The sequence below is a fragment of the Notolabrus celidotus genome, chromosome 17, assembly GCF_009762535.1.
Source record: "Notolabrus celidotus isolate fNotCel1 chromosome 17, fNotCel1.pri, whole genome shotgun sequence".
NCBI classification, from domain to species: Eukaryota; Metazoa; Chordata; class Actinopteri; order Labriformes; family Labridae; genus Notolabrus; species Notolabrus celidotus.
The window spans coordinates 25844355-25857061 of NC_048288.1; the positions used below are offsets into that span (position 1 = coordinate 25844355).

General features: G+C 38.5%; 2 protein-coding genes across 2 annotated transcripts; one reads left to right on the forward strand and one right to left on the reverse strand.

Annotated features, from left to right (window-relative positions):
* Positions 1 to 1743: 1743 nt before the first annotated feature.
* Positions 1744 to 8072, reverse strand: LOC117829054 (threonine synthase-like 1). Its single transcript, XM_034706577.1, has 3 exons — positions 7740 to 8072; positions 4642 to 6032; positions 1744 to 3207 (listed from the first exon to the last, which is right to left on the reverse strand). Exons 2-3 carry the CDS (start codon positions 6007 to 6009, stop codon positions 2404 to 2406), a joined length of 2172 nt encoding a protein of 723 aa, XP_034562468.1. The 5' UTR covers positions 6010 to 6032; positions 7740 to 8072; the 3' UTR covers positions 1744 to 2403.
* Positions 8073 to 9445: 1373 nt separating this feature from the next.
* Positions 9446 to 11863, forward strand: enkur (enkurin, TRPC channel interacting protein). The gene is made up of 5 exons (XM_034706506.1): positions 9446 to 9605; positions 10605 to 10750; positions 10837 to 11057; positions 11139 to 11285; positions 11660 to 11863. The coding sequence occupies exons 1-5, from the start codon at positions 9526 to 9528 to the stop codon at positions 11831 to 11833; spliced, it is 768 nt and encodes a 255-aa protein (XP_034562397.1). The 5' UTR covers positions 9446 to 9525; the 3' UTR covers positions 11834 to 11863.
* The last annotated feature ends 844 nt before the right edge of the window (positions 11864 to 12707 follow it).

Sequence of the window (12707 nt, forward strand, 5' to 3'; positions counted from 1 at the left end):
CATCTCCCTCTATCCCTCTTTCAAACCCCAACTCACTCTCAGCAGATGTCTGTCTAACATGAGTCTGGTCCTGCTGGAGGTTTCTGCCTGTTAAAGGAAGTTTGTCCTTGCCGCTGTGACTGTGGGGTCCTGTAGTGAGAAAGCAAGTAAGACAGAGGACAGATGTTTGGTTCAATCAGCTTTTAATTAAAAAGTGAGGTAGTTAATGAGACAGTGGGCCCTTAAAGGACCTTTGACATACAATTAGTAAACTGTTCAACTCCCAGAATGCATTTCATTAGCGTTACCTTAAATGCTCTCACGTTTAAACCTTACAGCCCTTCATTTGAACCTCACAGCCTTTCATCGCCTCACACCAGCAGAGATAAGTCTAAGTGATAAGAAAATGACTAGATACAACACTGAGCTCTGACTTCAACAAGCTGATTATCTTTGGTTGCTGATATTGATTTTTATATCACTCTTTACTACTTTTTATAAGATCCTCACTGAGCCAGTTCTTAATTCCCCTTCCAGTAACACCCATAAACTATTACTGCACAGTGTGTCCTTACAGCTGGAGCCAAGAAGCAGACACCCCTCATTTAGCTGGCCAGGACTCTGGATAATGATGTAAGAAACGCTGCTTAATCGATAAGCTTTAAATTGTGTTATAAAACAGTTCAGGGTTTTATTAAGCTTTGATCACGGTGAATATGGTGCTCAGTTCCTCTTATCCTTGCAGATTGTGAAGTGAAGTTTCTCTAAATGATGTCCTGAAATCAATTTTAATTTCTTTCTTTTGATTTGTTTTCTGTCCTTGTTTGCAGTGTTTTAACTCCTTTGAATTTCACCTTCATTGTCCTGTTTAGTCATTCTTTGGAAGAACACATTATGAAGTATGTTTTGTAAATAATTCCCTTTGATTTAAATTAATATTAAATTAGTTGGGATGTAAGGATATATCGCAAATCGGTAACAAATCAATACAAATAAGGGTGGATTAAAATTGTTGTATCGGGATATTATTTTTAAACAGTAGAAGGCGCTATCTGCATTATACTCCACTTGTTCAACATCATTATGTCTCTTGCGCTGCTCTCTCGTCACTCGCTGAGTGAAGGAGTTTTAAGTTTAAAGCATGTTTGGATGTGAATCAGCTGACTTAAGGTGTTGCGCTCAGCTGGGGGCTGCAGCTGAGTGACAGGTCTCCACGAGCGCTTTTTTTCTCCGCCGCTGCTGGGCTGATTCTGACCGCATTCACAGGCTTATTTTTCTCAGTAAGAACTAGTAGACAGAAAACTGGACACTGAGTCCAAAATATGATTCTGTTCAGTTGTCCTGTTGCAGTAAATCCACATGTTGTAGTCTGAGTCTTCACTCTATGACCATGCGTCCACAGAGATTATTTATAAGCCTGCTCCTCACGTTGATATTCAGTGTGTTTAACATTTTGAACACCTCAATATGATCCGTAGCTGTTTAATACCGTCAGTTATATACACTGTGTCGTGAAGGAAAATTTGATTTAGGGGGAAAAAACGCATTTGGTAGTGTTTATTATCTTAGATATGTATTTTATTTTGGTGATTTTAATTTCCTGTGTTGAGTTTTAACATCTTATTTTACCTCCAGTGTTTCCTCATTAAGATATCATGAGAGCGTTTCCTCAGTTTGTTAAGCAACATCTTTTTTTTTTTTTTTATTTACCAAATTTATTTTTATTTATTTATTTATTTTATTTTTATTGTTTTTATTATTATTGTGGGGTGGGATCTTTTTCTTAATTTATTCTATTTTAGGTTGTTTTTATCTACAGCACTTTGTGTTACAATGTCACTGTATGACAAGCGCTTTATAAATAAAGTCTGATTGATTGATTGATTGATTTGGCATTCTTTTTGACATGGAAAATGTTTACTTTTTTTTTTTTTTCATCATTAACATTTCCAAAGATTGATCAAGGAGAATACTTGAAATTTACATCCCTAATTTAAAGACATCTACCTTATTTGTTTTAATATTTAATACTTTCATTTGGGAATCGTTCACTTTCAATTTCTTTATAATTGTCCTGAAATTTTCCAGCAAGGTTTTTCTGTACGGTCATTTTTAGTTTTTTTGCAAGGTACTGAAAAAAAGTGTGCAGTGGTTTTATTTGAGTTACAACACACCTTAAAAATGAAAAAGGATTACTTTGTTTACAAAGAAATATAAGAGAAAAAATATATATTGCAACTGTCGATATCTGAGAATTGAAATAAAATAATAGTTATTTAAATTTTGAGTTCAATCCAGTTTTCTTGAAAATCGTTAGAGAATCGTGAGTGAGTCGTATCGTGAACCATATATCGGGATTCTTATCCAGTCGTGGGTTGAGTGTTATCTTACATCCTTATAAATTAGGATAGACTTAAAATAATCCTACATAACTTTCAGGAAGGAGTCCTGTATCATGGCCTCCACCTCATCCACCAGCACACTGTACTCTGCCTGACACACCGTGTGTCCTCTCACGCCGCTCTCCAGCAGGCGTTTCACCATGTGTCCGTGTATTTCGGGTCTCTTCGCGGTCGATGCGAGCGTCCTCAGCTGCTCCACGGGATCCTCTGGAATATTCTGGATTTGTAAGGCTTTGAACACAGCGGGGGCGAACTTCCCGTAGTGCGCGGTGGAGCAGATCACCACGGGGCATGAGCCGTCCTGCAGTCTGTCCGCCACCACTTTAGCCACGGCAGTATGTGTGTCCATGACGTAGCCCGTCTGAGTGTGAACGCTCCGTATGGCGGCCAAGCAGTCGTCCTCGGAGCACCAGCCGGCCTGCACCTCCTGCTGCATCCTGCTGAGAAGAGGCTCAGGAACCTGGAAGTGCTGTTCTCGGTCCAAACGAGAGAACAGATCCCTGACAAGAAGGCCGTCTCCGTGTGAGACGTGATGCAGGAACCGCTCCAGGTTGGAGGATTTCAGGATATCTATAGCAGGAGAGTGAGAGGAGATCAGAGGCCGCCCTCGGAGGTCGTACTCTCCTGTGGTGATGAAGTCTGTGATGATGCAGTTGTGATTGGACGCGCAGATGACTTTTCTTATCGGGATGCCCATCTGCTTGGCGTACACAGCTGACATGGCGTTACCAAAGTTACCAGTGGGGATACAAACATCGATGGGCTCCCCAAACTTTATGACTCCATCTCTGCACAGATCCAGATAGGCTGAGGAGTGATAGACCACCTGGAGGAGGAGAAAAGTGAACTGAACTGAGTTATTCTGTACGATGAAAAACATGAGACAAGAAAATAAATGCGATTTAGCCCCTAGGCCAAACTGACGCTCCAGAAATGAATATCTGGTGCAAAAATCTTCACGTCTAGATTTCATAAGTAGTCATTTCATCTATCAACATTTTTCTTAAGACAATAAACAACCTGAAACAAAGGGAGGTGCCCTCAGTAGTTTCTGCAAATATGGAGATTTGAATGACCCTAACAAGTTTTTAAGAGAAACTTGACTGTAAAAAAGGATTTAGTGTGATGGGGGAACATTTTTTAATTATTAAGGGCCTGTGTCCACTAACAACATTTATTTCATCAGCATTGCCCACAACCTCAATTTCAGAGGGCTTCTCACCAGCACTGACTGTAGCTAGGTTATGAAAGCTGTCCTACTGCATTCCAGTTTCCCTCAGAAGTAACTGCTATGTGTCTGTTTGAAAACACTGTATGCTACATATTTGCTTTTATCGGGTGGAATTTTACCAAGAAAACAGAAAACTGATTATCAGAAATGGTGTTGTAGCATTACAAAGTCTAGACCTTGAAATTGTAGCTTGAAAAAATGAATAGGAAAAGATTCTCCCAATAAGGACCTCCTCCATTGTTGCTGTCAAAGTGTATATCAGAAGTCTCACTCCTCATTGATTTGATTGATAGCTGATGGAGAAGTGATGGCTGTTTTTTTTTCTTTTTTACAGAGGGAGGTGTGAGCATAGTGAAAAAAGAAAAAGATGACCCATGCTTTAGTGATCAAGACGCGGAGTACTGGAATCACCAAGTACATTGGTTTTATGTAGACAATAGGAGCAAAAAACAGCCCCCAAAAAACGCTATTAGTGGAGACAGGCCCTAAAATATTTTCACTGGACCAAAAAAGAAAAAAAAATACAGTTAATATACTGTGTATCAGATTAAATGAAATTGACCCACATCATATCAGAAGTAAGGGGTTTATGACTGGGGGAATATATATATATATATATATTTATATATAAACTTTTGGGTTGTTTTTTCTTATGACATCTGAGATCTTTGCCTTTGTGTTTTTATGTTTGCTATTATATAGTGACTCAAAATCTTAGGACTGTGATCCATTGAGTAGAATTAACTGTTTTAAAGACATCAGCTTTATTGCTTAAAATTTCTCTGCATTATATTTTGTATGCAAACCATTTCTAGACTCATTTATTTGAAAGCCCTTTTCACAAAACACATATTTTACATGTTGCAGAAGGATATTAGAGTATACATAATAAAGCATTTAATGGCTGAATTCTATTGAGCTGCTTCAGTGTGATGGTCGAGGCTGAATGGGATACTTGAATAAAGCACACCCATCATTCATGTCAATAGTAACACTGAAAGTAAAAAGTCGACTTGCTGATCTACCCACCTGTGGCAGCAGCCGAGCCCAGTTGATGGAGTTGGCAGTGCTGAGGACCGTCCCGTACTCCACAGCGAGGTGCCCAGTCAGCCCAGACTCTCCGAACATCCTCTTTATGGATCTCTGGCAGAAGTCGAAGTCTGAGTGAACGCTGACAGCTCTGACGTTTCCCTCCCTGTAGCTCGTCATCTGAAGCTTCTGGATCTCACTCACACCTTCTTCTGGGAAGAACACCAGCACCCCAGTCCTGTGTCTGTCTGCGCCAGCGAGCCCATTAAAACCACTGAGCACTGCACTCCCTGTGTCGCCTGACGTTGCCACCAGAATGAGGTAGTTACACATTTGAGGGAGGCAGTAGGCAAACAGCTGTGGCATGAGCTGCAAGGCGAGGTCTTTAAATGAGGCTGTCGGGCCGTGGAAAAGCTCCTGGACGTACTGATTATTCATGAGATGTTTCACAGGTGCTACTGCCTCACTTGAGAAGTTCGACCCGTATGCTTTGAAGATCATTTTCCTTAAATCAGAAGCAGAAATTTCCAACGGGTGGATGCACTTTTCTAGTAACACTAATGCTCTCTCTGGGTATGAAAAGTCTACAAGTCTGAGCCACTCACAAACACTCATGTGTGGGAAACCATTCTTGGGAACATAGAGGCCTCCATCTGTGGCAAGGCCCTCAATTACCACATCACTAAAGTACGATTTGTGATTGGATGATTCATCACTCCTCGTTGACACGTAGCTTTCCTCAGCGTGGTTCTGATATCTCTCTACAGCCTTCAGGACCTTCTCAGCCACCTCTTCCACCGTGTCCCCCATCCCACACAGCACCCTCACATCCACCCACTTCTCATAAAACTGCTTCCTGTAAAGCAGAATGTCTCTCATGGACACCCCCGTCTCCTGACCCACAATCCTGTTCACCTTCATCCTGGTTAGCCTCTGTATGATGTCCTCACTGTCCACGTCAAGGTAGACAACCAGTCCGGATTCTGTGATATGCTGCATTGCAGCAGAGTGAAGAGGGTTGGAGCCTGTGAGGGAGACAACACATCCGGAAGCAGAGAAGTTACACAGAGCTCGGCCTTCCTCCTCTAGGAATCGATCACCACCAACTGCAGCCAGCTTAGTAGCGACAGGCATCTGCCATGTTATCTCTAAGATATCATCATCCACGTCAATGGCAGGGAGTCCCAATCTGTGAGCCACTATCCTGCCCACGGTGGTCTTCCCAGCTCCAGGAGCACCCATGAGCAGGATGTTCTTGTTCCCCAGCTGGGAGGCTTTGGTGGACAGCCATGATTTGGGTTTTGCAAAGGGACTTAAGTTGCATCTGACAGCTCTCAACGCAAGCTGACCAACACTCAGTAAACCCATGGAGAAGTCTGATGATAGCTCTCCTGTGGAAAGAGATGAATGTAAAAAATAGGGCATTGAATGCATTGACTAGGGTTGCAAAGGGGTGGAACATTTCCATGGGAAGTTAAGCTGGGGAGTTTTGGAAATATTCCAAATTGGAAACTTTCCATTGGAATTAATGGGAATTGAGGGTAATTTAATGGAAAGGTATCATATCAAAGCATAAATAGTTGTTTTGTTATAAGCAGACATCCATTCAAAATAATACAATTAAAACAGATTTATTGTCAGTAGAACTTTTTCAAGTGTTAATATTAAATTGAACAGTCAATTATTTCATTGAAGAACAAAAACATGAATGTTGAATTAAATATTCCTCATCCCCCCGACCCAACCCATTCAAAAACTAACAAAAATGCAATCCCAACAAAGTCCCATTCAAAATGTTAAATGCAAAGAGCACCTCTCCCTCCAACAAAGTCCCATTCAACATGCAAATAAAAAAGCATCTTCCCTCAAGCTTCTCAAGCCTAGCCTTTGCAGGATTCTAGAAATCATCTGTGCATGTGATGGAGGAATGCACAGTGCATGTAGGGGGTGTGGTGTCAATAGTACGGTGGCCCTGAAGGACAAAACAAATTTACAAAAGATGAAACACTTTTACAAAGTTGGAGACGAATTTACATATTGGAAAACATTTTTACATTTTATAAAACAAAATTACAAAATCAAAACACTTTTATCAAGGCCAAAACAAAGGTTCATTTAAGAAAACAAATTTACAAAATCAAAAAAACACATTTACAAGCGATGAGACAATTTTACAAACGACAGAACACTTTTACCATTTCTGAAAATTATTTACATTCATTTTTAACGGAAAGGGAATGTACCAAACACCGGAAGAGATCCCGTACCAAACGGAGTACCAGTACCAAACGGAGTACCAGTACCAAACGTTGCTCCGTTTGGTTTCTCTCCATCCAAATGACCCCTCACTCGATCACTCCCGGATCTCTTCCGGTGTTTGGTACATTCCCTTTCCGTTAAAAATAAATGTAAATTTGTTTCAGAAATGGTAAAAGTTTTCCGTCGTTTGTAAAATTGTCTCATCGCTTGTAAAAGTGTTTTTTGATATTGTAAATTTGTTTTCTTAAATGATAAATTTGTTTTAGCCTTGGTAAAATTGTTTTTTGATTTTGTAATTTTGTTTTCTTAAATATAAATTTGTTTTGGACTTGGTAAAAGTGTTTTGATTTTGTAATTTTTTTTTCTTAAATGTAAATTTGTTTTCAAAAATGTAAATTTTTCTCCAACTTTGTAAAAGTGTTTCATCTTTTGTAAATGTGTTTTGTCCTTCAGGGCCACCGTACAATAACCCTGCAGCAAGCAGTGTGCAATGTGCATGTGATTGAGGAATAGCATAGATATTCAACTGTACTTGCATGAAATCTGATTGTTTTAGTCAGGATTATGCTAAAATATATTTTCCCCAACTATATTTAAGTTCCCTATTAAGAGCCAACCTTCAATTTAGTTCCTGGTTTATTCCCATAAATTCCCATGGAAAGTTTCCAACCCTAGCAGTGACACCTTTGACATAATTATGACTTTGAAGAAAAGCCAGCGGAGACACTTTGTATTACACTGTGTATTACACGTGCTTCAAAGCCAAGACAGTAGCCTAGATAACATGACCCCTTATCAAGAACTGTAATTAGGTGATCGTTCAAGATCGAGACACTCACGTTTGATACACAATTCCCGTACTGCACGTCCAGTAATAATGTTTTAGTAGGGTCAAGACTGATTGCATGCTTTAATGCAATGGGCAAAGTACAGTCTAGCTCCGCATGCTCAACGTGAAGAGCACTCTGAAGTCAAAACAAACTCCTACGGTCAGCACGGAGGGACAAAATTAGTAAATGTTCGCCAAATTCCTGCAGCCAAAACTGACGATGTGTTCTTAAAATAATGTATTCTGATGTGAAGTCAAACATTTCACAGTTTATAATAACACACAGCAGTGAATGGTTTTAGCTGTGTTGTTGTTTTATCATTAAGAAACCTGTTTACACTGATGACCCCTGTGCTGCGTTCAAGAGCTGTCTGAAAGTTGTTTTTCCTAGTTCCGGAAGTCCGATTTACGTTAAGATTTTCATTCCAGTTTAATGTCAATTTCGATCATTTTTCATTCAGGAAAAAAAAAGGATAATAAAATATATCGTGACTCTTTTTTTTTTTAAATTGTTGCTGTTGTTGTTCAAGTTTATTTTGGGTGACAGCGGGGACTTTTCTCTGGGTGTTTTTAAAAGTAAATTTAAGACATACCTTTTTTTAAATCTAGCTTTTGATTTGGAGTAATTTATTTTTAGCCCTGGACTGCATTATTATTTTATTATTATTTTAATCATTGCTTTAACATTTATTTATCTTACTTAATTATTTATTTATTTATCTAGTTTATTCCCTGTATTCATCTGATCTTGTCAACGCTACCTTATTTTTAACTTTTCTTTCCACTCTTACTCATCTTATTGATTTTACTGTGTTGATTTTATTTTAACATATTTTTAAGTATTTAATTTATAATCATGCCTTTTTTAATTTTACCATTGCTGTTGTTTTCTGTCTCTGTTATTTTGTGAACTTCTTTGGGCTGCATGTTTATACGCATGAAAGGTGCTATATAAATAAAGTTGAGTTGAGTTGAGCTCATAAAATGCAGAGATCAGGCCGCATTGGATACATATTTAAAAAATGTAACATTAAAATCAAGACTTAATCTGACAACTTTATATAAACGCGACTCAGTTAATTGAAAAAATCTGAAAAAAATCATCGGTGTCGACCTGCCCCCCATCCAGGACTTGTACCGGTCCCGGGCCAGGAAACGGGCAGGTAGCATCACCGCTGACCCCTCACACCCTGGACACAAATTCTTCAAACTCCCCTCCTCCGGCAGGCGCTACAGATCACTGTGCTTAAGAACAGTTTCTTCCCCCAGGCTGTCACTCTGATGAACACTAAACCATAACAGTGTCATACCTGTTGGATCAATACTCTCTGTAAATATACATGTAAATACACAATGCAACAATTCTCCAAGCAGAATTCCATATTTCTATTTTTTGTATTACTTAACTACTATTTTTATAATGCAAAAACTACCTCTGCAACTCACCACTGCACTTTATCATATTATTTTAGCCTGTACATATTAGTCAAGCCTATTTGTTGTTCTTTTGTATTTATAGCTAATGTTATTGTTATTATATTTTTTTTTTATTATTATTTGTAGGTCTTATTCTTATGCCTTTGTACAAAGAGAGCACAGTTTACTAAAGTCAAATTCCTTGTGTGTTCAAGCATACTTGGCCAATAAAGCTGATTCTGATTCTGATTCTGAAATGTGTGCTTTACGACCGTCCGTAAATGCATCATTCGCTCCTGTTGTTGCCAGGCAGCCAGCTAGTATCAAACAAATCCAGCTTTGAGTCTCAAGGGTCCGTCGCCTCTCTGAAGTCCTTCATCATGTCTGGGTTTATTTATCCCCCTGAAAGTGTCTACAATCTTTTACCCAGGGAAGAGGTTGTGACTCAGAAACCTCCCAGGTATGTTAACATGTAAAAAAAAGATTAAATATGAAGCTTTTTTGAGGTTGTCCTAGCTTTAGCAACTAGTTAGCATTATTATGGGTTGACTAGAGCAGTTATTTAAACATATTTATTATTGTTATTATTAATTTTTGTTTATATACCTTCTTTTCTTATGTTTATCTTCCTTTTTGTTTGTATTGTTAATTATTATTATTTGTTTATTATTATTATTTTTATATTTATTTGTATTTATTATTTTTTCTTCTCTTTGTTGTTTTTGTATTACTTATATACAATTTGTTAACTTCTGTTGAACAAAGAAATACTGAAAAAATACAAAAACAAATTGAATGACAAAAGTGATCTAAAAATAGTACATTTTACCCATTATAGTAAAAAATATCGACAAGAATAGTAGCTAAACTTGAAATAAAACCTTGAAAATATAAAATGTAATGATTTTTCTGCCTTTCTTTGTTGCCAGATGACTCCTAAGTTTAGGGTTAGTGACCAGTTAATTATCAAAAGCATCAGTAGCAGTAGGTTAATTCATAACGGCACAGGAAACACAGACACATGCTCATATAGGTAGGCTCATTTTCTGCAGACCAGCTGAATGAAGCCACATTAAATCACTTTGAGGTACAGTGGGGGTCGCGAGTCTTTGGCACCTATATTTTGGGAGTCGAGGGCTGAAAAGTTTGGGAACCCCTGGACTAGGGAATTGGTTGGTTAAGCAAAAATGGTAACAAGACAAAATAAACAATGATTACTTCCAACTTAGTTTGATACAGATTTAAAATGTGCTTCCAAATCGGTTGATTTAAACAGAATCAGGTAGTAATTTAGGAATATTGCTTATTGTTTCAGATTATAAAATAGGTATAGGATTTTGGTGAGATCACCAATCTAAAACTGTCTGTATTTTTATATTTTATTTTGGCTTATCAATAAATGACAAAAAAAAAAGAAGTTTTGATGGGTTGACTCTTCTCCAATGTGCTGCCTGTGAAGGTATATGTCCAAGTTTAGGTCGACTGTCATTCTTGAAAACAAATCTACCAAAGATACCACAAGGACGATGGGACCAGCAAAAGCAGAAGTGCCGTCCCCGGACAAATACCTCAAGAAGCATTCAAAAGAGTCCAAACAACCTGAAAGTGAGTCCGTCTGTCGTAACAGAACAACATGTACATCTTTGAGGAGAGGTGGTGTTAATTTAACACTTGTATCTCGTGTTTTTCAGAAGCACGGTCTTTTAAAGAGGCTCATTCCTGCACTGCAAGGAAACCACCTGTTCCTGCGAGGACGGATCAGCCACTTATGGGCCTTCAGACCAAGAGAGACTTCATAAAGACAGCCACAGCTGTCCCAATGAGGCCCAGGCCTACCTGTGTAGACACCAGCAAGGGACACAAGCAGCCCCTTGAGAATTCAGGGCTCCTTCCTAAGTACATCAAGAAAAAGGTAGCCTACTTATCGACACAGTAACATCAGCTACACATACGATGGCAACAAGAGTCTAAAGTTTCCAGTTTCTGTTTTCAGGATTATGGAGAGGTACCTGAGTACCTGCAGCATCGTAATGAAGACGAGAAGAGGGCTCAGGAGGAGTTAAGAAACTTTGTGAAAGAACAGAGGGAGCAGGGAGCCATGAAGCAGCTGTCTGAGGAAGAGCGACTGAACATCCTCGAGGTACACAAACACATGACTGTGCGACGGCGAGGCTTTTTCTCTCAATTAGCAGGGGATCGTATGGACATCTGGAACAGCTGAAGGAGAACAGGGAGGGAATTTGACAATTTTGTTAAGTTTTAAAGTATTTTCATTTGTTTAAAAAGGGTGTCTGAGCATGTAATATAGACCTGTACTCTATATCAGTGCTCATATAATGCCTCTAGTTGCTTCGTTGTTGTTTCGATTGCACAAAGAAGTCTCCTCTTTACATTTTTCAACAGGCCTAGAACAGAAAATACCGCCGCATAAGAGCCTTAAATCCTGGCAGTAACTTCAGCACGCTGTCTCCACTGCGACAGTGACGAGTTTCCTTCTTTGTGTCCCCTCTCCAGGGCTTGAGGAAGAACTTGAATGTGCTGCATCACGACTACCAGTGCCTCTCGCTCGTCATTGAAACCATGACGAAGAAAGCGCATAAGGAGCGCCTGGAAGCAAAGATGAAGCAGCTGGAGAATGACATCAGCCTCGTCGAGAGGTTCAAGACCATCTACATACCCAAGAAATAGGATGTTAAATAAATCTGTTTTTAAGCAAAACTTTTAAAGGGAAATATTTGAGCTTTCACACCCTCACTGCAAGAACTCAAAATCTTACAAAGTGAAATTGTGTCATTTTTAGTCAACATGTCTTATCCCACTTGATTTAAGATACATTTACTTAACAAGTAACATTTGAGCGAGATAGAGGGACTTGTTTTAAGACGATACATCTTAAATATCTTGTTAAGTCAAACAATCTTGAAATTATCTTGTTTTGAGTTGTAATTTAGAGCCAGGGCCCTGAACAACTGCTGCCATCAAAACCTGGCTGCTTCAGGATGTTAATGCTAGGTGGAAAAAGTCAGATAACCACTGTGTGATCTTTCACATTATTGAGTTGAGGAATAATTCGATTAAAATACAAATTAATAATTCACTTAAAATCAAATATAAAAGTTTTGGGGAAAATGGCAAGACAGTATCTTGCATTTAGATTCAAACAATCTTAAGATCTTTAGCTAACTTTGATGTACAAAAGACTCAAACTCACACTTTAAACGCTATGGTTGCACTGCAAAAACTCAAAATCTTACCAAGTGAAATTGTCATTTTTTGTCAAAATGTCTTCTCCCACTTGATTTAAGATACATTTACTTAACAAGTAACATTTGAGCAAGATAGATGGACTTGTTTTAAGACATCCTAAATATCTTGTTAGGTCAAACAATCTTGAAATGATCTTGTTTTGAGTTGTAATTAGGAAGAAACAAGGTTTATTTTACATCTCATACATTTTCAAGCTGAGATCTTATTTGTAGAAGATGGATAATCTTGATTTAAGATGAACACTTTACTTGATTTAAGTAAATGCATATAATTGGAGAATCTATCAGAAAACAGC